This window comes from Takifugu rubripes, chromosome 5, assembly GCF_901000725.2.
Source record: "Takifugu rubripes chromosome 5, fTakRub1.2, whole genome shotgun sequence".
NCBI lineage: Eukaryota > Metazoa > Chordata > Actinopteri > Tetraodontiformes > Tetraodontidae > Takifugu > Takifugu rubripes.
In genome coordinates this window covers 8,306,144-8,328,954 of record NC_042289.1, presented here as the reverse complement: position 1 = coordinate 8,328,954, position 22,811 = coordinate 8,306,144, and the positions used below count along the sequence as shown (strand labels likewise).

Sequence of the window (22,811 nt, the reverse complement as noted above, 5' to 3'; positions counted from 1 at the left end):
GGCTTCAACGTGTTCTTCTCAGACTTCCCCGGGCCCGTTTTGCCTGTCTTTCATCGGCCGGGGGGCTGAGCCATGTGGCAGCAGCGCTCCGCTGTGCTCGCAGGGCATCTGTCCTTTCACTAATCCCCCCGTTATCACTCCACATCAAAGCCTTTCGGGGGCTCGCATAATTGAGTTAACAAGCGTGTTTGGAGGCAACCCGATCCGTTATCCCCCCGTGAGGGTCGCGGCCGCCGTGCGTGACCGCGCGCATCGGCCCCAGCCAGGAGGGGGCGGCGTGGGGAGGCCTCTAAAGCCCTGCAGCAACTGCGGCTTCACGCTGTGGGCCTGGCGAGCACCGGCGGGTTCTGGGCCGCCTCCAAGTTAATGAAAAAATAACAGCGGGGTGTCGCTGGCGGTAACCCCGGGGGCCCGCGCACAACTGCCCTGGTCAGCACTGGCACTGACCGCAGCAACAGTTGTCGCAGCCTTAATCCTCCCTGAGTGACCTCATCGCCGCCCGCCCGCCCGCCCGCCTCCCTGCAGCTGCCGCCCCGCAACAACGGCGACGTGACCTCACTAACAGTCGCATGCAAAGTGGGATGGAACTGATGCTGAAAGCAGCGCAAGGGCTTAAAATTAGGATGCAAAACGCCTTTTTGCGGCGGTTTTAGGCCCCCGCCGAGGCGCTACAGGTGAGTCACACACCTTTCCAGCCAATCACAGCAGTCACGTGCAGATTAAATATCCTGGCGCAGGTCATTGTGCGTCTGCAGCTGCAAACTTTTCCCTGAAGTTATTTTCGACATTTGTTTTTTCAACTTTAGCAGCAATTGCTTCCATGCAAATTAGCTAGCGGCTAACGCCGGATTAGCTTTGGTCTCACGTGTTGCGGCAGCGATGTGGGTCGAACCGATCGCCACAAAAAGAGAACAGGCGGGGAGGAAGCGTTCACCTGAAGCCTGACGCCCACAGAACTTCACGGAGATCCAGATGTTTGACCAAAACTCTGGGTCGCGCCGAGTCGCGGCGGTTTGTGCAAACTTCTGAGCAAACTTGTGGAGGCGCCAACACGATGTCGCCTCCCACAAGTCTGTCGGCGGACGGAGAAACGCGGATTTTGTGCGGTCTGACCTTTTAATGGCGACAACAACAGCAAAGGCGACGGAAGAGGGCCGCGAACGCGCCGAAAAAACGCCTTCGTTCGCGCGTGCACGCCGCTCGTCCGCTCCATATTGCTCGCAAATCAGTCAGGATCAGGTCGCCCCGCGTACGCACGCCGAGCCGCCGATACTAACAGACACAAACACAGATGTACGCTCGCACGCACGCGGGCGCACACGTGTGTGATGAAAATAAAGAGACACTTGCACTGTTGACACCTCCTCCAATCACACGCGCCGCCTCCACTCCTTCATCCCAGCTGTCACAACTGCAGAAACTCTACAAATACACACGCGCTCGCTCGCGGATTCGCACTCACCCACACACACCAGTTTTCCCTGCTCACACCTTTTCCCGCTCACCACGGCTCCCTCCAGTTGGTGCCTGCGTGCCCACTCTCTGCCACCGTGCGTGTGCGTGCGTGTGTGTGTGTGTGTGTGTGTGTGTGTGTGTGTGTGTGTGTGTGTGTGTTGGTTTACCACACAGTGCCTGCCTCTGGCCCTGCAGCGGGAGGCACAACGTGGACGCTGAGTCATGTTTTATCCTGGCCTCCTCTAAGGGGTCAGAAATCGCCGCCGCCCAATCTGTCCGGCGTCTGGGAGCAGGGAGCGGCTGGAAATGTCACTGGGAGAACTCCAGCGGGCCTCCTCCCGGGCGCCCCCCCGGCGGCCCCTCCGGCCCCGCGTGGCGTTAGCGAGGCGGTGCGCCGGACGCCGAGCCCTTCCTGCTTGACGCCATGTGTGGGGTCATAAATCCGATGGGCGCTGCAGCGGAACACAACCAACAAGTGATGCGGGCAGGAAGCGCCCGTGGATTAGGGAGGATTTGCGGCGAGGGTCTCGGGTGACGCTCCCGCTCCTTCCGACAGACATTTCCAAAGTTTTCTTTTTTTAAGGAAATGGGGAGCAGATTGAGCCGAAAGTGCAGTTAAAGGGCCGACGTCCAAGCCAATAAAAGCAGTGAAATAAGGAGCAGATATTGGGGGGAAATGGGGCCCCTGGTGGTGATTATTCGCCTGTTTTCCATCCACTGGCTCGGCTCCTGTGTCTGGCTGGATGACACGGGGACCCCCTGCTGGTTTACAGTAAAGTTAAAGATTTTCTTTTTTTAAATGAAAACTCATGAAACTAGAATATGAAAGCAGAGGTGGAAACTGCACTGGGAAGATGCAATGACGCACGTGGAGCCGGAATTATGGGCGCAGTGGATAGGCCGGAGGATTCGAAACTACGGCAGCTTTAAGGTCACGGCTCGGCTTTTAACGCGCTAAAAACGGGGCAGGAACGCCACATGGTGCAGATGTTAGAACGCTTGGGCCGACGTTAAACCAGCTGTAAAAAAATACATTTGCTTAAATGGATCTCAGCTGACGGAACGGATCATATGAACATTGTGTCATTTTCTGTGTAGAATCCGATCGATTGTTTCGCTACAGCTCGATTTGATGGTTTTATGGATTTATCAGTCGATCCTTCATCAATCGTGATTTTAAGGCACCACGATGTGGTTTTAAAGCCGTACGTATAAAATATTTCTATTAAGACGCCTCGAGAAGTTCTTTTTCTGTACGTTGCTTAGCTATCTTTGTGGGGACCACACTCACTTCATTCTCACCTATTTTAGTGGGTTTTGGGGGCCAAAACCTTCGCTTTTATTTGTGCCTCACATTTATAGTAAAGCTTCACCTTTTAATAAAGTTGTGGAGGCCAAAATTTTAATGGTCAGAATTTCAATGGTCAGAACTGATGATCCCAACATATGTAGAAACACACACACACACACACACACACGCACACACACGCACGCACGCACACACACACACACACACATCCAACATGCTTCATGCAGTGAATGTGTGCCAGGCGGTACCACTGCACGGAGGCTTGTCCCTTCCAAAGGCCTGACAAACAGAGATGGCGGCTGCCAGGACCCCCTCCTCCCCCCTCCCCCCGCCCCTCCTCAACGCGCTCGCGACGGGGGCAGCTGATGGAAGATGGGCCAACAGTTGCCTCGATGTTGGGCGAGCAACTGACCGGGCTGCTGCGTGCACGTTCAGGGCGCCCGACCCTGGGTAAACTGACAAATGCCAGCGTTGCAGCGTGACCCCTGCCTGCCTGTAAACACACACACATACACACACACTCTCTCCGGGGATTATTGGAGTTAATGATTTAAGGGTTTTGGGTTAATTTTAATTAAATAATTCTGGCAGAACCGACCCAGACAGTGGGAGAACCTTCACACAACATGGGGGGGGCAGGTCAGGCATCAGCCAGGAACCAGCTCTCTGAAGACACTCTTGTCCTGCTTCTGTCCTGCCAGTTTAAAAAAAAAACGCAGCTCGATTGTCCCTCAGCCCTTGACAGCCTCCCTCTCGCACGCACGCGCACGCACATCTTGCTGCAGTTTGCTCCCAATTAGCATGTTGGAACTGATGTGACTCGACGCATTCTCGACAGCGGCGCCGAGCAGCTGCCGTGCACGACACCAGATCACCGAGCACACGCGCGCGCAGGCTCCTCGGTGCGCGTTCATTGGTATTCGTGCCTGTTTCTCTGCCTCCGTGTTGGCGCACCGCGCTGGCGACACGCACGCCGCGCTCTGATTACCTCGCCGGGACTGGGCCTCTGGGTTCTGTGGAACAGGGGCCGGTTCCGGGGCCGGTTCCGCCCGCGTCCACGTCCCGTCACAGGGTTCCCTCCAAAACGGCCAGCTGCTGCTGCGCGAGACAGCTGCCGCGGCAGCAGAACCAATCTCAGCTGTCGATGGAAGTTGCGAAAAGGGGTTAGTGGATTATATTTGGGGGGGGGGGCACGGTCGGAGAGGTGGAGAACCAGGAGAACCAGAGGCAGCATCTGGGAGAGGGCGCTCCGGGCTCATTCCACCTGTTGTGCACGAAGAGACCCCCCCCGCCTTAGATTTGTATAAAGATCTTTTTTAAGCGTCATTTGCTCACTTTTGAATAGTGAGGTTGAACTGTTCCTTGAACTTGTCCTTTCAAAACAAAAGCCTTTCGGTCTCAGCAGAAAAACAAAGAGTGAAGACCAAATACCGCTTGTTATTATATATGATATAATATTGTTGTATTAATGTTATTTAAAAGACTAAAGATCCCAGTAGAGTCTTGCGCTGCCTGACGCAGTGATTTGTCGCCATCTTCTGGTGAAAGTGGAGCAGTACAGCTCCGTGTTACGTCTATATCGAGATGGGATGTTTTATAAAAACAAGGTTAACCATTTGTTTTATAAGTAAATCATTAAATCGGCAAGAAAGGTGACACACAGATGGTAAATTGAGTGTAAAACATCAAAACATCCTTAGGCTCTGGTGCTGCGCTTTACAAGGCAAACTGTAAAGACAAGTTCCACTTGTTTGCCAGCAGGTGGCGCTATAATCAAGGTGTTTGACGCCACTGATCTGGTTTTAGGGCTGATCCACTCTTCACAAAAGAAGCCAAACGGAAGGATTTTGCTTCACTAAATAGAATGTAGAGGACTCATTTGGTATTTATCATTGAAATTACTTATTTCGTGCTGTTGCCGGAAACAAAAAAAACCCTCTGAAAGTGTGATTATTGGATGTGATTAGGGCATCCAGTGTGAAACAAGGGAGGAGCATTAGGGGGGAAACTCGTTCAGGGGTAGCTGTGAGGTTCTGGTTCGTCTAGTTTGCTCACTGGGTCCTGGGTGCTTTGCGCTCCAGGTGCCGTTTTGCGCCACATCGCTCCGGCGCGCACTGATCCGCCTGCGCTCCTGGGAAGAGCAGGAAGTGACAGAGGAGCAACCAGAGCAGGAGCGGGTTCGCTTTTAGCCCAGAAGCAAAGAGGAGCGCGGTTCCAACTCGTCTGAGGTGGGAGGAACGACAAACTTTTCCACTCCAGTTTTGCGCAGATTTTCGGCAGCGTTTGAAGGAGCTCGTTTGGAAACCTCGTGAAATGTCTCGCAAGAAGACTGTTAAAGGCAAAGCTGCCGCCAGCAGCCCCTCTGCGGGGAGTCCGACCGGGAAATGGGCCGGGAGAACCGCGAGGAGCAGCCCGGCTATCGTTCCGCTGAACGGCGTGGTGCACCCGGGCGGACCGGCCGTCAGCAGCAGCAGCGAGTTCTACGACATCGCCTTTAAGGTGAGACCAGCCCGCGGCCCCCCCGGTCGGGTCTCCTCCCTCCTTAAACCTGCTGCTGAGTCCAGGTGTCAACACCCAGTGGGTTCTCCTGGTCCCAGCAGCCCGACAGGAGGTCTTCATGGCGGGTCTGAGCTTCACTCATCATCTTTGTCTCACGTGTTGCTTCTTTCTCTCGTGTTCCAGTAAAACCAGATGTTCCTGGCCTTTGATCACTGGGTCTTGTGCTTTGATCGCCCTCTTTTTTGCTTTGATCACCTTTTCTTTGCTCCGTTAACGTCAATCCTGCGGAGAAACCGAGGAGCTTTTATTAAAAACCCGAGTGAACCTGCTGACAGCAGGAAAACAAGGACGTGGAGCAGAAACGGAGCGCAGCTCTGAACAGGAGCTCTTCGGTATCTCTGACCCTGTTCAGGTGTCACCACAGTCCAGCTCCTCACTGAGGCCCAGAGCCTCCAGAATAGCAGCACCCAAACTTTTACCGCCACGAGCATCAGAACAGCCGCTCGCTGATGTTCTCGCCGCTCTCTTTCTGTCCCCCGTGCAGGTGATGCTGGTCGGGGACTCTGGCGTGGGGAAGACCTGCCTGCTGGTCCGGTTCAAAGACGCGGCCTTTCTGGCCGGCAGCTTCATCTCCACCGTGGGCATCGATTTCAGGGTGAGTTTGTTCGGGCTCTAAAAGGCGCCGTGATGGTAGAGGACAGATGAGCTGGTGCAAAAATGGCGGCTGCAGTTACGACCGTGACTGAACAAGTGTTTGGGTTTGCAGTGATTTAGAACCTTGAAGGTCTCTTCCGTAGCCTCCAGGTTCTTCTAGTGGGCCTTGGAACACGTCTTTATTAGCCACTGAGCTCCCAGGATCACCTGTGCCACAGATAAGGTATCGATACCTTAATTTAGTCTGACACACTTTCCTTTGTCTCCTTTTTCTGCCTCGCTGGGTGAGACGTGTGTGAGACTGGGTGAGACGTGTGTGAGACTGGGTGAGACGTGTGTGAGACGTGTGTGAGACTGGGTGAGACGTGTGTGAGACTGGGTGAGACTGGGTGAGACGTGTGTGAGACGTGTGTGAGACTGGGTGAGACGTGTGTGAGACTGGGTGAGACGTGTGTGAGACGTGTGTGAGACGTGTGTGAGATGTGTGTGAGACTGGGTGAGACTGGGTGAGACGTGTGTGAGACTGGGTGAGACGTGTGTGAGACGTGTGTGAGACGTGTGTGAGACTGGGTGAGACGTGTGTGAGACGTGTGTGAGACTGGGTGAGACTGGGTGAGACGTGTGTGAGACGTGTGTGAGACTTGTGTGAGACTGGGTGAGACGTGTGTGAGACTGGGTGAGACGTGTGTGAGACGTGTGTGAGATGTGTGTGAGACGTGTGTGAGACTGGGTGAGACGTGTGTGAGACTGGGTGAGACGTGTGTGAGACGTGTGTGAGACTGGGTGAGACGTGTGTGAGACTGGGTGAGACGTGTGTGAGATGTGTGTGAGACTGTGTGAGACGTGTGTGAGACTGGGTGAGACGTGTGTGAGGCGTGTGTGAGACTGGGTGAGACGTGTGTGAGACTGTGTGAGACTGTGTGAGACTGTGTGAGACGTGTGTGAGACTGGGTGAGACGTGTGTGAGACTGTGTGAGACGTGTGTGAGACTGGGTGAGACGTGTGTGAGACTGGGTGAGACGTGTGTGAGACGTGTGTGAGACTGGGTGAGACGTGTGTGAGACTGGGTGAGACGTGTGTGAGACTGGGTGAGACGTGTGTGAGACTGTGTGAGACTGTGTGAGACGTGTGTGAGGCGTGTGTGAGACTGGGTGAGACGTGTGTGAGACTGGGTGAGACGTGTGTGAGGCGTGTGTGAGACTGGGTGAGACGTGTGTGAGACTGGGTGAGACGTGTGTGAGACTGTGTGAGACTGTGTGAGACGTGTGTGAGACTGGGTGAGACGTGTGTGAGACTGGGTGAGACGTGTGTGAGACTGGGTGAGACTGGGTGAGACGTGTGTGAGACTGTGTGAGACGTGTGTGAGACTGGGTGAGACGTGTGTGAGACTGTGTGAGACGTGTGTGAGACTGGGTGAGACGTGTGTGAGACTGGGTGAGACGTGTGTGAGACGTGTGTGAGACTGGGTGAGACGTGTGTGAGACGTGTGTGAGACGTGTGTGAGGCGTGTGTGAGACTGGGTGAGACGTGTGTGAGACTGGGTGAGACGTGTGTGAGACTGGGTGAGACGTGTGTGAGACTGGGTGAGACGTGTGTGAGACTGTGTGAGACGTGTGTGAGACTGTGTGAGACGTGTGTGAGACTGGGTGAGACTGGGTGAGACTGGGTGAGACGTGTGTGAGACGTGTGTGAGACGTGTGTGAGACGTGTGTGAGGCGTGTGTGAGACTGGGGGCCAGAGCAGCTCAGACAGGAGGAGGCCTCTTCACCTTCTCGTCCCAAAGTGACTTGGGACAGATCTTTGGCTCTTTCTGTCCAACTTCCTGCTTTGGTGATGTCATGATCGCACGTGCGACACACTGTGTTGCTGGTGTCGACGACACGTGCTGTCAGGTAGCTGCCGCCCTAGCTAGCTAGCTAGCATTATCCTGCAGTCTTGCACTCGTGGGGTCAGAAGATGAACTCATGGCATCAAAACGAAACTAAATCTGACTTAGAAACCAGGGGTGATCAGTGCGGCTTGAACTGCAAACTCAGCCGCTGATCAGGTTTTGGAGGGGGGGGGGGGGTGATGATCATCTGCGTGATGCTATGCTAACGATCAGATGTGCGCTGGATTAAAACAGTCCCTTAAAATGAGACCCTTGTTCCTTATAATATATTGTGTTTTTAACCTCTGTGTGTGTGTGTGCGTGTGTGTGTGTGTGTGTGTTCTAAAGAGAAAAAGTATGAAACCAGTGCACGTTTCCCAGTGCACGTTTCCCAGTGCGTGGGCTGGAGGAGCTGGTGGGCGGATGAGTTGATTTATTTCCTTATGTAACTGCTCATATAACACCTTTGTGTGTTTCTAATGTATCTTCAACTCTGGCTGGAAAAAACAAAGTTTTCCGGCTTTTTAGGCGGTTTCATCCCGTCTTTTGTAGCGATTGAGCGACGTCCCTCTTCAGCGTCTCCGATCGGCCCGAACCCGGAACGCCGACCTTGACCTGCCTCCGTTCACCGGGGGTTCGGGGTGTTTTTGGTGCAGTTCTCACCACCTAAACTTCTCTGGCGTTTCTCTTCCCGTGGCGGGTGTGCAGGGAGGAGCGGGGAGGTGTTATTTTTAGGAGAAGACGTCTCTGATCCCCTGCAGTTGGTGGGAAAGGAAGGCAATTTGCTCCGTACGGGGATTTGATTCGGTTTCCACTTCAAAGCTGCGGTGAGAGGATGTATTTTCTCACATTCTCTTGTTTGTTTCTCTGAGCCTTTTAAGCCTCGGCGCGTTCTCGGGATTACAGAGCCGCTGCGGCTGCCTCGTTAGGTTTAAAGTCGGGGTCGGATCGGGGGAGACGAGCCACCGTTGATGGGAAAGGCGCGCTCTAATGGAACAACAAAGGCAACAACAAGACGGCCTCTAATCAAATCAGATCAGTGACAAAAACGCACCAAAAATGTGTTGGAAGGTTTTTTTAAGCGCTGCCAACTGGTTGCGACGGTTGCCATGGGCAACATCATCAGCATCAGACATTCATCGTCTTGGTTCCACAGTGGTTCCATGTGAATGTTAATCTAAAAACTTCCTTAATTGGACGCTGATACCAGTTTGATGCTAACGGCTAACAGTCGTTTGCTGTGCAAGATACATGTGGTCCCAAAGATGAGGTGTTCTTCTCATTCTCGGCGTCGCTTCAGCGTACAACAACATGTGACTCTTAGCGGCGTCAGGTTTAATATTTACGTTTCCTGATGGGCTCATCTGTTCACGTGTCAGGCTGAAATCAGTGTTTTCATGCTAAAGTAGAGCAGCTAGCTCCACAGATGTGCTATTGTTCCGCTGCCTGTCAAGATTTACGTCAGCTGATCTATTTGAAGTCCAGAACAAACGTTCCCGCCGTGTTTCCAGGCACGGACGTCACCTGGAATACCGATTCTGCAGTGGGCGCCCGGCCAAATCTTTGACCTAAGACTTTTTGGACACGAGACTCACGTGTGTCTTAATTGATGGAGAGCACTTTTTTCCCAGTTGGTCAGTTTTTCTCAGCGCTTTCACCCCTCAAAGCGTCATTCTAGATGATGCTAACAGAAGAAGCGCTAGCTTTTCCCAGTGGTTGTGGGTTCCGCAGTAGCTGATCGACAGTCCAAAGTCAGTTTTATCCGAAATGACGACACGGAAGGAATTTTCTCTGAGGTCCGATTGAATTTTCTGGTCGCATTAATGCAACTTTATCACCTGCGACCTGTGTCTGAACGCTCAAATCCATAAACATGACGCTAGCTCCACAGCTAGCGAGTCAACAGAGCAGCTGTGGTGCAGAAGCTCGTCCGGCGTCCCGACCCGTCCGGATTGATTTTAGCTTCCTGCTGCCAACAGCAGAGCTGACAGTGATGAATGTGGAGCGGAACCGTTCTGTCACGTTGGGCTCTTTAATCACAGCGACAACATCATCACACTCATCTCCCCGCGCTGATTTGATCGGGTTTTTTTTCCTTCCACCTGAAACTGAAGCAGTGACTATCGATTCCTCGTCCCCGTCCCCCGTCCTCGTCCCCGTCCCTGTCCCCCGTCCTCGTCCCTGTCCCCCGTCCTTGTCCCCGTCCCTGTCCCCCGTCCTCGTCCCCGTCCTCGTCCTCTGACCTCCTCCCTGCGGCTGCGATCTTCTCGCCCACAGTCGCAGTTTCTCGCTGCCAACAGTCGTTTATTCGTCAGAATAAAGAGGCGATACTGGTGTGCTTCCCTGTCACCTCCATAGTCACACGTTCAGTAGCGCCATGTGGCAGCTCTCAGTGACACCACACACACACTCACACACACTCACACACACACACACACAGACGCTCTCACTGTCAGTGACAACGATGCTGAACAGATGCAGCAGCTGTTAATAAACTCCCTGTGATGCAGATTAGACTGAACACAGAGAAAAATGTCCAATTAATACAATAAAGTTGGTACATTTGTGGATTTGCTCCTCGTACAATCTGGAACGTGACACTCGAACAGACAGTCCGGCCTTCCAAATAACTGAGGTGGTTGCCCTATTAGATTTAAGACATTTGACTGTGTGTGTGTGTGTGTGCGCGTGTGTGTGTGTAATTAATGAAAAGCAGCTTTGCCACCTGCTGCTCTAATGTCACAGGGATCCAGTGAAGTCGGCTCTGAGGAGATCCATGAATATTTAACTGCTGCATGAAAGAGGTGGAACGTCAACCAGGAGGAGGAGGAGGGGAGAGGAGAGGAGAGGAGGAGGGGAGAGGAGAGGAGAGGAGAGGAGGAGGGGAGAGGAGGAGAGGAGAGGAGAGGAGGAGGGGAGAGGAGAGGAGGAGGGGAGAGGAGGAGAGGAGAGGAGGAGGGGAGAGGAGAGGAGAGGAGAGGAGGAGGGGAGAGGAGAGGAGAGGAGAGGAGGAGGGGAGAGGAGAGGAGGAGAGGAGAGGAGAGGAGAGGAGAGGAGGAGGGGAGAGGAGAGGAGAGGAGAGGGGAGGAGGAGGGGAGAGGAGAGGAGAGGAGGAGGGGAGGAGGAGAGGAGAGGAGAGGAGGAGGAGGGGAGAGGAGAGGAGGGGAGGAGAGAGGAGGGGAGGAGAGGACGAGAGGAGAGGGGAGGAGAGGAGAGGAGGAGGGGAGAGGAGAGGAGGGGAGGAGAGGAGGAGGGGAGAGGAGAAGAGGAGGGGAGAGGAGAAGAGGGGAGAGGAGAGGAGAGGAGAGAGGAGGGGAGGGGAGAAGAGGGGAGAGGAGAGGAGACTATATTTCGACTATATTTGGTTTATTTATATTCCGTTTCTGCCCCGTTTCTGCCCCGTTCTCCCCACCAGCCTGTGGTCAACAAGCTTTAATAAATGAAACCTTCCCAGTCAGGAACTTCCTGTCCTGCCACCGCTGATAAACATGATCTGGAGCTAATTACAGCTAATTACAGCTAATTACTGTATCCAACCTGTTATTAATGTCTCCCCCCCCCCAGCTGAGGACTAATCAGCTTGCCTGGTCAGCATGAATAACCCCCCCGGCTATCAGCGCTGTGCAGCTAATGTCTCCTCGTCCGCCGGTTCTTTGGCATTTTCCCGTTAATATCCGATGTGGTTTGTCCTCCGACGCCTCTGCCTGTTCGTCATTCCCGCGCAGTGATTCCATGTCGTTCCCGGTGGGTTTGTCCTTCAGCATCGTCCACCCACTCGCTCACCTTTCAGATGTCAAAGGTTTTCTTGGACTCCAGAATGTTCTAGAGTTCCAGGCTGTGACCCAATACCCTCGTGGTTCCAGATTCACAGGTAAAATCTAGTTTTTGAAAACCAGCATAACATCAAATCAGGTTCCAACAACTGGCTTTGTTGTTGGAAGCACGTTAGCATTTAGCTGGCGCTGCTGGCGCCGCCATGCTAGCTGCTCACGTGTCTCGTCTAATAAACTGGAGCCTGTTGAGACTCAGATTTAATTTGACAGGTTTTTGTTTTTGTCGTCTTTAAACGCTAAACTCTGCTCGTCTCCGTGGAGACAGAGACGGAGGGAGCGATGGACGACGGGAGACGCCGCTAACGCAGGAAACAACGTTCCCTCACTTCCGTGTTTCCCTTCTCTCTCCAGAATAAAGTCCTGACCATCGACGGCGTCAAGGTGAAGCTGCAGGTGAGAAACGTTGCTCCCATCGAAGGTTCCTGCAGGAACCTCCTGGTGTCCTTTGATTGTCTCGTCCCTCTGAAGGTCGGGACACAAGACGCGCTCGCCGCCGCCGTTATTGTCTTTACCGTGACGTCGCTGAGGCTAACGAGCTGATCTCGTTAGCGGCAGCTCTTCGCTCGCACGTTCACGGTTGCGCGCTCGCACGTGCGACGCTTTTTCTTGGCAACTTTCGCACATGCTGGAGAAAGTACAGAGGAGTGGGCGGAGTTTAAGTCTTCTTCTTCTTCTCCTCTTGCCTCAGATCTGGGACACTGCTGGACAGGAGCGTTTCCGCAGCGTCACTCATGCCTACTACCGTGACGCTCATGGTGAGACTTGTCCTGTCACGTCAACAGTGTGTGTGTGTGTGTGTGTGTGTGTGTGTGTGTGTGTGTGTGTGTGTGTGTGTGTGTGTGGTGTGTGTGTGTGAGATCTTTAACCTTTTCTCCTCCTCCTCCAGCTCTGCTTTTGCTCTACGACGTCACCAACAAAGCGTCCTTCGACAACATCCAGGTCAGTCTCGTCCTCGTCCTCGTCTCTCTGACCGTGTGACCGCCAGAGCAACTTCGTCCTGTCAGGTTTCACACATGGAGCAGCATCAGTGAACGGATCAGGCCGGTCCGCTCACCAGGGGGTGGGGGGGGGGGGGAGTCTTTGTCTCTGGTCCCTTCTGGAACTAATAAGGTTTCATTTGAGTGGAGGAACTGGGATATTGGGTTTTTTTGCTCCAACACAGAAGCTGCTGGGCGGCAGGCTGGACGTGGAGAGTCCCAGCGTCCCCTCGGGCCTGTTTGTCTTCGTTACTGTCGCTACGCGGTGCCGCCGCAGCCCTGATAGCGACTGTGGGCCCAGGTCCCAGGTGACGCCGCTGGCCGTTAGCCACGTGGAGGACGTAAATAATGCTGCCGTATCGACCTGTTGGTGTCCTCCAGCTCCAGGACCTGAGGACCGCGGAGAGCGAGAGCGTTCCATGAGCGGTCCTTTCTTCTGCCCATCGCAGTCGCATCTTCACACACTTTATTTTGTCGATTTCACGGCTTCCATTTTTCATTTCTTTTAATTGAATCAACGATTTCAACAGAAATCCACCTGCAGACGTTTCTTCAGACCAGGTCTGAGGTGCGTTTCTAAGGCGACACGTTCGCAGCTGCCCGTCACGTCCTCCTCCTCCACTTTGAAAGCTTTAAATTATTGATCTGGTCTTTTGTATGCATTATTCTTTGAGGGGGGAATCATTTATGAGCTTGACCCCCCCGCAGACATCTCGCCCCTCATGAAAAACATAATTGGTCACCTTCGCCGTCGGCAATTACGGTTCCCTGAAGCCGTAATTATGTTGGCGAGCAGAGAGGCTATAAATGGGGTTCAACACTCTTGTCTATGCTGACGACACTGTGCAGAGCAGGAGGTGGCTAGCCCGGATGCTAACTGCCGCTAAGAAGGTTAATATCGTCCTCCAAACGCAACTCGTCGGGGACATTTCTCCCGTCTATATATATATATATATATATATATAGTATATATATATATATATACTATATATATATATATATACTATACTATACTATATATATATATATATATATATATATATACTATATATATATATATATACTATACTATACTATATATATATATATATATATATACGTTTGCACCAACCATGAATATCGTGCTTGGTGTAAAGAGACAAAGCGTTCCAGAGAAGGAGCTCAGCTGTGGCTTCATCGCTCTGGCAACAGAGGTTTTCCTCACATCTGTCTCCCACTGAGCAGCTTTTATCTTCCTCTCTGATGCTTTGATCTTTGCCCCTGTCGCTCATTGTCTCCCGTGCGGTCACCAGTCGCCGAGGCTGAACTGCGGGTTTCCGAACAGAACAACCGTCGAGGTTTGAATTTTTACACCAGGAGACGCGACGTGCGCGGCGACTTTTATTCCCGCCTGAATAAAAGATGAGTTGTGCTTCTGCGGTCGTCCAGAGTAAATATGAGACAGTCGATGTCCCTATTGATCGCGATGGTAATTAGATTCTGGGCTCCCTGGAGGTTCTGGGGGCAGGACGATGCCGGGGTTCCCAGAACAGCCGAGAAACTATCAGGTTTCCTCCGGACCTGCCAACATTCATCTGGGATCAGTTGGGAAATATCAAATCACCAAATCTAGCAGGAGATGGAGTCAGCGTGAGGAAGACGAGGCCGAAGGTGCTCGGTCAGCAGTACGTGTTTCACTGTTTCTAATATACCCAAGTGCCTTCTTGACCTTTCTTGACCCCCCCCACCACAGCCCCAGACCTGGGGGGGCTCATCGATCGGACACTGAGAGCTTCAGCTCCTCACTGAGGCGTGGGCTGATCCAGGAGCCGGGAATGGATGCAGGGTCAAAGGTCATCTCCACAGGATTGCTCACTGACACTATAAAGCTGCAGGTTCAGCCCCCCCCCCCCCCCCCCCCCCCCCCCCCCCCCCCCCCCCCCCCCCCCCCCCCCCCCCCCCCCCCCCCCAGACGATCGCCGCTCCTGTTTGTTATCATCTCGGTGCTGTAGTAAACCCTCTCCTTCTCTTTCCTCTCTTCTTTAATCTTCTCTTCCTTTGATCTTCTTCTCTGGTTGTTCATGGAGGTCTCGACCCGTCTCTCCACAGACTTGGCTGACTGAGATCCACGACTACGCACAGCAGGACGTGGTGCTCATGCTGCTTGGAAACAAGGCAGGGCATTATGGGATTGTTTTTGATAGAACCCCATGAAGGGGGACCCGCCTCAACATTTATCTAAAATATTGATACAAATGGAAACAATGTGGGTGCGTTTGCGGCTCCAGATTCTGACATTTGAACTGTCGCTCTTGTCCAGGCTGATGCTGCTCAGGAGCGGGTGGTGAAGAGGGAGGACGGGGAGAGGCTCGCCAAGGTCAGGTTTCCTTCTCTGTTTGCAGTTCAACTGAAGCGTCAGGGTGATGGAGGGGGAGGAGATGAGAACCAGATCCCAGAACGCATCTGGAGATCAGGAACGTTCGGCAGAAATGACCCAAGTGAAAGGAACATTTAACATTTACGTTCCATAGTTCCACAGTTCGGTTTGAGACGAGTGAACAGGCGTCACCACTCAGCGTGTTTAGCATCATTGAGACGAGAGAAGCCGTGCTGCCTTCCAGTGTCTTTCCTGATTGTGCTTATTTGGAACTCTCCGTCTCCGCAGGAGTTTGGCGTTCCCTTCATGGAGACCAGCGCTCGATCGGGACTCAACATTGACCTGGCGTTCACCGCCGTGGCGAAGTGAGTTCTGAACACTCATTAGAGACTAAGGTCCAGGAGGATTGTGTTTAAAAATAAACAAGATTTAGTTGTTCTTATTTTATGCAAAAGAACCAGTGTGGGCATGCTAGCTATCTCTCCGCCATTAAGGTGGCTTCTATTTTAATCGGGCCTTGTTAAAATGTCGTACATGTGAAAGCTTGTTTCTTCTTCTGTGGTTCAGAGAGCTGAAGCACCGCTCGTTAAAAGATCCCAGCGAGACGTTCAAGCTCCAGGAGTACGTGGACAAAGAGATGAAGAGCTCGGGCTGCTGCAGGGCCTGAGTGTGTGTGTGTGTGTGTGTGTGTGTGAGTGTGTGTGTGTGTGTCCCTGATCAGTGCTGAGGAGTCAGCTCTTGCGAGGTATAGAACCGTTGCTGTGTTTCTCCACACGTTCTCGTGCCCTGATGCATTTTTACTTCCTGTTTGCTCCAACCACTTCCTTCCGTATCTGTGACTGTTGCCCCAGGATGAGGGGTCTCTGCTGAGGGGCCACGTTGATCCACAGCCGTAGCTGCATGATAACAAATGGCAACAAGCAGCTGCGCCATCCTGCAGGGCCCCCGTGCATTCACACATGCAGCTCAATGTCAGGATCAAGTTACATTTGGGTTGCACGTGTGAAAGTTGCTTATTTGTGGGTGGATATCCTTATTTTGGGGGGTTTGTTGTCAGAAAATGGCTCCACACAGCCAGGTCAGCTCACCAGCATTAACAAAAAAGGCATTTCCGTAATTCCGCCGTGGATGTTTGGGAACATGTGTAAATATAAAGTGGGAGTTGATGTTGCGACTGCACAAACACGATGAATACGGCAGTGCATGGGTTACAAACCTACAACATTTGGGATTTCTTTTTTATAGTACCTCTGCAACCTCTCTTCATGAATTTCATTTTGATATTTAAAAACAAACATGCTGAATGTCATCGATGCACAACATGTGTAAATATTTGTCTGCATGTAAAAACAGTGATGTGGAAGAATAGCACTTCAGAACTAGATAAGGTGGACTCTGCCATGGGTGTGACCTGTAGAGGTGCATGTGACCATGGTTTCCTGTCGTGTGAATATTTAGTGTGAGAAACTACTCAAACTAGGCTTGTTAACGTTTGAGAGCCGTATTTAACCAGTCTGTGGGCCTTTTTTGTATAACTTTGTTTTTCTGCTCATTTTGCTTCTCACTGTAAGCTATCTTTTTTTTATCTTTATAATTTTACACTGTGCAACATATAGTTTTTGTTGTAACTTAAATCCTGAAATAATAAAACTGATTTTGACCGTTTTTTTCACACTGTTTAGTTTAAAACCTGTCCTCTGTCTCCCCCTGCTGGGGGCTGATGACACTACATCTAAATTGATGAATACGAGCAAAGATGGTTTATTTTACCTGCAAAATGAAAGCAAAAACTACATTTCAAAAATAAATAATTAAATAATATAAACCTCTCTGCGGGGTAATTTTTGTTCTTTTGTTACGGGTAACAGTGTCAGACTGGTTTGTTTCAGTCAACCCGGCCAGCAGGGGGCGCAGTTAACGCACGTAAGTGAATCGATGTGAAGTTTATAAAACTGCACGGGTGGAGCAGATCTGACTGCTTGTGTCCCTTCAGAGTTGGATGGGGTCCCCCCTCATTATGGCGTGGACCTGGTAGGTGATGCGGGCTGTGTAGACGAAGGCTCCACACGCCACCATCCTCCTCGCCGCTCATCCTGCATCTTCCACACTGTCATGGTTTGTGTTTAAAAAACGCCTCCACTGCAGAGAAAATGTGCCGAAACAACCCTCAGAATCAGAACTATTTTGGGGGTACACACAGATAAAACCTAGATTCACCTGCATAATCCTGGGGCAGCATGGGTCTGTTGATAACGGTCTCAAATGCAGTGATCCAGTGTTTCTGGTCCCGTTCTGTCTCACACGCAAACAGGAAGTTGCGGTCCGGGGTCACAATGGTGATCCCAAACTGCCAGTGGGAGCTCTGAATGTTCGGGGGAAGGCCGGGGAGGGCGGTGTAGCCGCTTTCTTTACTCCCGATGAAAACCTCTCCCCGCGCATACGCATCCTGGAACACACGCACGTCATCAGGACGGATTAATGAGGTCTGATCAGGCCAGTTCTGCAGAGCGTTGGTTCCACACCCACCAGGAGATCCTTGAAGTACATAAGCCTCCTGTCGTCCAGCGTGAACCATCTCTTCTTGAAGCCCTCCGTCTGCTGCGGGGCAGAGAGGAGAAATCTGAGAAATCTCTCAAAGTTCAGGCCTTACCTCCAGTTTAATCCGCCTAAGTTAGGAACCAAGTGTGTTACCTTTGGACCCGTCTTCTCCATGTAGCCCTCCCTGATGAAATTCCTGGTCAATTTTGGCAGCAACTGTTTTTTGTTTGTTTTTTTAAAAAAAAAAGGATGGATTCAATGACTTCACACACAGCTCTGATCAAATAATGGAAAAGGTTTTATTACACAAGCGAGACTGTGTGTGTGTGTGTGTGTGTGTGTGTGTGTGTGTGTGTGTGTGTGTGTGTGTGTGTGTGTGTGTGTGTATGTGTCCTCACCTCAGACACGGCAGCAACAGGAAAAGCCACCTGCAGATAGTGAAATCTGGCTGCTCTGATGGCGTTAAACCAGTCCACAATTTCCTTGCAGAAAATACAATTAGAACAAGCACCGTCAGGTTTCAAATTATATGAACAGGTATTTATTCAGCTGCATCTAGAACAGAAGCCACTTTTTATTTGGGAATTGTGGTCAACAAGGGGTAAGATTTAATTTTAGTTTTTAGATCCGCTTCAGTAATGCCGGTGTGTAATGCCAATCGTGGCCACTAGAGGGCGGAAACGGGCTTCACCTTTCCTTCCTCGTGATAAACAAAGATGTTCCTCGTGCTGTTGTCCTTCAGGTAGGTGATCTGCAGCCCGTGGGGGGTGCCGATCTTGGATGGCTGGAATGTTGCGTTCAGGGAGCCGATCTTCATCATGGCTTTAGGCTCTCTGGCCTGGAGAAAGTGAAGACACGAACAGCTGAAGAGGGCGTGTTGGACCCACAACCGGTGGAAAGAGCTGCGCGGAGGTCTGAGGCTCACGTCGTGTTTGTTGAAGTACTTCAGCACGCCTTCTCGTTCAGACAGGATGAACCTCCGGCTGAGGTACTGACCGTTGTCTCTGCCCCGTTTCCACAGAAACCCCTCTCTGTAACCTTTCCAGGAAGGAAGCAGAGAGGCAGTTAAACGGTGCGGCTGGTACAGAACCCCCGAATTATCATTCACACAGGTGGGTGATTCAGAAAAACACTCACACGTGCACAAAATCTGGACTGATGTTAAATAACTGCTAGGAATCCATTTACACGTCCAACAGACGCCTTCATTGGGAAATCTGAGCGGTCGGAGTAACAAAATCAGGTTGCTTCTGTAAATCGATCCAAGGTGCTTTTTTTTTAGTAATAAAATCCAAAATGATCAAACTAAATGATATTATATCAGTCATCATTGTACTGAAAGAAGGTTTACTAAAGCAACTCTTTAGCCACATTAAAGAGTGGATTTCTAGAATATTCTACAGGCTGGGAACTTTTTTTAGATGGCAGATGTATTAAAGTAACTCAAAAGGTTGAATTCATTTTTACGAACTCTCCATGTCTCCCCGTCTGCTTCTTTAGTGTAAAAACCTACAGGGGAACACAAACGCAGCAGTTGTTCCTCCGCAGGGCGACACAAGAGGCCATTGACAGAGGAGAGAAACAGTCATGAGACCCGAACAACGGCGTTCTGTCCCATCAACCTTACAGACAACGTCATTTAGGCCCACATGTGTGAGCGGGCAGGCGGCTGCTGCTCTGCGTTAGCTAACAGAGAAACCTGTTGAATTTGCACAGCCGAATCCGTTTCCCAATAACGGCCTGTGCAACCGCTCTGCATAGACATGAAGAAATTCCTGCAAAGCAAATCCACAAAAGGTTCGATCAGGTCAAACTGTTTCCTTTGAAGTTCCCCTTTCGGACCCTATATCAAAAAGATGCTCCAGCCTGGTTACAATAAACTTATTAGATCAGCCTGTTTCATGAGATTTATGCTGCTTTTGTCTCTTCAACACGCTTGTATATGTTCACTGATGTCAGATTCGTACTAAATTTGTAGCACTGGAGGCTTTTAACAGCATCTGTTATCAGCAAAGCCTCTCATTTGAGCTTTATGTTGTAGTTAGCGGCTATTTGGCTAATGCTAACCTCAATACTGGCCAATTGTGGCAGCTTTCAAGGCCCAAAAAGGTGCTGGTGCTGCGCGGGACTCAGAGACTGACCTGCGTGTCTGATTCACCTGTGCGGAGGTGCACGTGACCCTCACCTGCAGAGTACGGCTCCTGCCTTTCCACGCTCGTGAACTCCTCCCTCTCGTACTTGGCCCGGATCCACTGATCCCGCAGGAGCCTGCAGAAGAGCCGGCGCTGGCGTTAACGTCATAGTTACAGGGTGGTCAGAGCGAGACTTTCACACTGAGCTGACATTTCCTGTTGAAACTACAGGAAGTTGCCAGTCTTATCAAAAAAGAGTTGCTGCTGTCAGCCAGTGGCCGCCGAAAACCACACGTCGCTCTTTGGTTGATAAACACATCACGAATGTGTAAGACATGACTGCAGTTGTAGAGGCGCTGCTGCGGTCCAACTAAATGCTGCGTACAGTCAGTGCACCGCCAAAAGAGCTGCGGCTTTCGCAGGATTTAAGATGTAAATAGGTGCCTGTTGCTGAAAACTGAATGATAAGAGTGAAGATCGCATCTTTATCTATGAATGACTGTGAAATACAGCTGTGTTCATTTGATCTTAAACTTAACATTTTATCACTATTATCCACTGATATTAGCATGCTAACTAGCCAGCCCCATCTGATCGAGCCTTAAATCATCAGGAGGGCTCCTAACTGCAGCGCTACCTAAGCTAACAGCTTTGACAGTATCAGACGTGTGTGGTCTGTTGCTGCATGTTTGGATGGAGACCATCGGTGAGAGGACACTTACGTGCAGTCGGTGTGGGAAGGACGGTAGTAGAAGGCGGGAACTAACCGTTCGTACTTGGCCTTAGAGGCATCGTTTCCGACCGAGTCCATGAACTGCAAGAGAGAGCACGCTAAGGGTTTGTGAGGGCGTGTATTGTGTATTCTTGTGTGGACTCGGCTCAGAATTATACTGAAAACATATTCACACAGGCTGGCGGGCGGGAGCGCAGCATCATTATGGCTGTTTATGACATCAGGACACTCCAAATAACCTGACAAACACGACTTTTGACTCCTTTCTTTGTGACAACTTTCATAGATTTAATGCTTTACGCAGCTCCTTACCCTAACCATCATAACTAACCCCCCCAGCCCTCAGCCTCAAACAGGCCACAGACCAGCCACAACATACATGACTTGTCTCATTCCTCCAACAATGATGCTGGGATGTTGCTAAAACTCCAGTTTGTGTTTGGGGCGCACGTGAGCAGAGCGGGGTGGGGCTTACCTCCACCTCAGAGGAGCTCCAGGGATCGAGAAGGATGGATTTCACTTTGCTGATGCGGGCGATGTTCCTGTGGAGACCGGAGCAGCTCTGACACACGAACACGCCCAGCGTGTAGGAGGCCCATTCTGGATCTGAGCACACAGTTGTAATTACAGACACAAAGTGCAAAGACAGGTTCTTTTCTTTATATAATAGCAATTTACAGTAACTATTCCGTTTTTTTTCCAGTTTAGCTCGTAAATATAAACAGGAGCGGTTCGAGGACGCAACCCTGCGGCACTACTTTTCTTGTGTTTTTCCTTCTTTGCTGTTTGGGAAACATTAGCACGAGTGAGGCGGAACCGTCGTCATCCAGTTAAGGTTCAGGGATGTTTTACAGTGTTTTGTTTAAGCCTTTCACTGGATCCTCCTCACATCAACCAGTTTACGGATTAGATTAAATATAGCCCCGTATTTCGCAACCCTCGCTCAGGTTGCCCGTGGTGTTCTTCGGTCGGTCAGAGGATCGTCCGTTCAGGCCGGAGCATGTGACACGGCTGACATCGCTTGTGCTGCATTACAGTCCAGAATCCGCCATTTCAGGTCACTTTATAGAACAGGATGTACGAGAGGGTGAAAGCAAACACACACACACAGAGAATCATTGCTCAGCGAGGTGATTTTGTCATGAAGCGAGCGCTGCGGCCCTTCAACTGCTGCTGGTATAAATATATGAGCACGCCACAAAAATAGAGAGACCAAAAAAGACTACTACTTCCTGATGTTTAATCAGAAAGCTGCACACTTCTCAGACTGTCAGCGTGCGGGAGACAATGGAGTGATGCGTCGGCCAGGCCCTGCCTTTGTGGTTTGTGCCATATTCAGTTTGTCTGTTCGTTTGTTTGTTTGTTGCGAAGAAAAACGCTGAAAAATCTGCAGACCAACAGGACAACGAACTGCTTCACTCTTATTAGACGAGTTTCCATCTTTCGGTTTTTAAAACCTAAACACGGTAAATCAATAACTGCTAACCACACCTGTCCTGTTGTGACGGCTGTGAACCCTCGAAGGTGACAGATGTTAATAAAAAAAACTTTTGATCACAAACATAATCACACCAATCCTAAAATTAGCCGTCTTCCCCTCTTTCTCATGCTGGTCTGCACATTTAAAACACACATAGGTGGAACAATCAGGTGTGACATGCAGAAAATGCTTTTATTAGCAGTGCAACTTACAGTGTTTCGTCGTGGCTGTATAACAACGAACCTGGATTTAATCCGGTTTGTTTATTTATATGTTCACTTTTGATTCTGCCAGTGATGATGAGAATGCTCCATCACCAGGGTTTCCAGCTGTTACCTGGGATGCGCCCCCCCCCACATCCCTCCGAACCAACACCCCCATCCGCTGAAACAAAACCTGAAGGCATCACTTGACAGAACTGTTGTCAGAGACTCTCATGATGCGTTCACTGACACGGTTCGGTTCCCACCCGACCCACCTGCGGCTCCGCAGTCGGCGCAGGTTCCATTGCCGGGTTTCTCCACAAGTCTTTTCACACGCTGCCTGTTCACGACTTGATCCGAGGTCATCGTGGCGGAAGGTTCTGCTCTGATTCTCCTCCTCGGCGGTCGAAATCCTCGAACTCCTGCGCGGGGAGCTGACGCGACCTTTGAGAACTGCTCCGTTACTGCAGAGTTGCCGGATAATGAAGCATGGTGCAGCCCACACGCTGCTGTCAAAAGGCCACTCTCAGCATTCGCGTGTCTGGTTACAGTGACACCCCCAGCGGTCATTACGCTGCAGGAAGTGCGCGAAGATACACCCATTTACTCCCGTTTCTTCTTGCACCAGTTTCCACTTCAGTTTAATGACGCCTTTTTGTTTTGCATGGATACCACATAGCAACTGAGGAGGTCAACTCTCTGCGTGATGGGTGATTTTATTAATAACATGAATTTCCAGCACTTTTATGCAGATTTCTTCCCTGGAGGTGCT

At 51.0% G+C, this 22,811-nt stretch overlaps 2 protein-coding genes across 5 annotated transcripts; one reads left to right on the top strand and one right to left on the bottom strand.

Moving 5' to 3' along the window:
- The first annotated feature begins 4,571 nt into the window (after positions 1–4,571).
- On the top strand, positions 4,572–16,616 carry LOC101061408 (ras-related protein Rab-26). 3 transcript variants are annotated; one of them, XR_003888469.1, is made up of 10 exons: positions 4,572–5,263; positions 5,808–5,918; positions 11,972–12,013; positions 12,309–12,375; positions 12,507–12,559; positions 14,686–14,751; positions 14,897–14,953; positions 15,242–15,318; positions 15,521–15,698; positions 15,805–16,616. XR_003888469.1 is itself a non-coding variant. In XM_029836292.1 (9 exons), exons 1-9 carry the CDS (start codon positions 5,078–5,080, stop codon positions 15,618–15,620), a joined length of 759 nt encoding a protein of 252 aa, XP_029692152.1. In that variant the 5' UTR covers positions 4,572–5,077; the 3' UTR covers positions 15,621–16,616. The 3 variants fall into 3 exon arrangements, 2 of the variants coding, with proteins under 2 accessions (XP_029692152.1, XP_029692153.1); XM_029836292.1 differs by having other exon boundaries at positions 15,521–16,616; XM_029836293.1 differs by lacking the exon at positions 4,572–5,263 and adding an exon at positions 5,371–5,675 and having other exon boundaries at positions 15,521–16,616.
- On the bottom strand, positions 16,530–22,613 carry LOC101074698 (arf-GAP with dual PH domain-containing protein 1-like). Of its 2 annotated transcripts, none has more exons than XM_011603988.2 (11): positions 22,315–22,613; positions 20,832–20,962; positions 20,391–20,437; positions 19,677–19,759; positions 18,417–18,529; positions 18,183–18,329; positions 17,890–17,973; positions 17,645–17,707; positions 17,480–17,551; positions 17,171–17,399; positions 16,530–17,092 (listed from the first exon to the last, which is right to left on the bottom strand). In XM_011603988.2, exons 1-11 carry the CDS (start codon positions 22,607–22,609, stop codon positions 17,064–17,066), a joined length of 1,293 nt encoding a protein of 430 aa, XP_011602290.2. In that variant the 5' UTR covers positions 22,610–22,613; the 3' UTR covers positions 16,530–17,063. The 2 variants fall into 2 exon arrangements, with proteins under 2 accessions (XP_011602290.2, XP_003964696.2); XM_003964647.3 differs by having other exon boundaries at positions 20,346–20,437; positions 22,315–22,612.
- Positions 22,614–22,811: the final 198 nt, after the last annotated feature.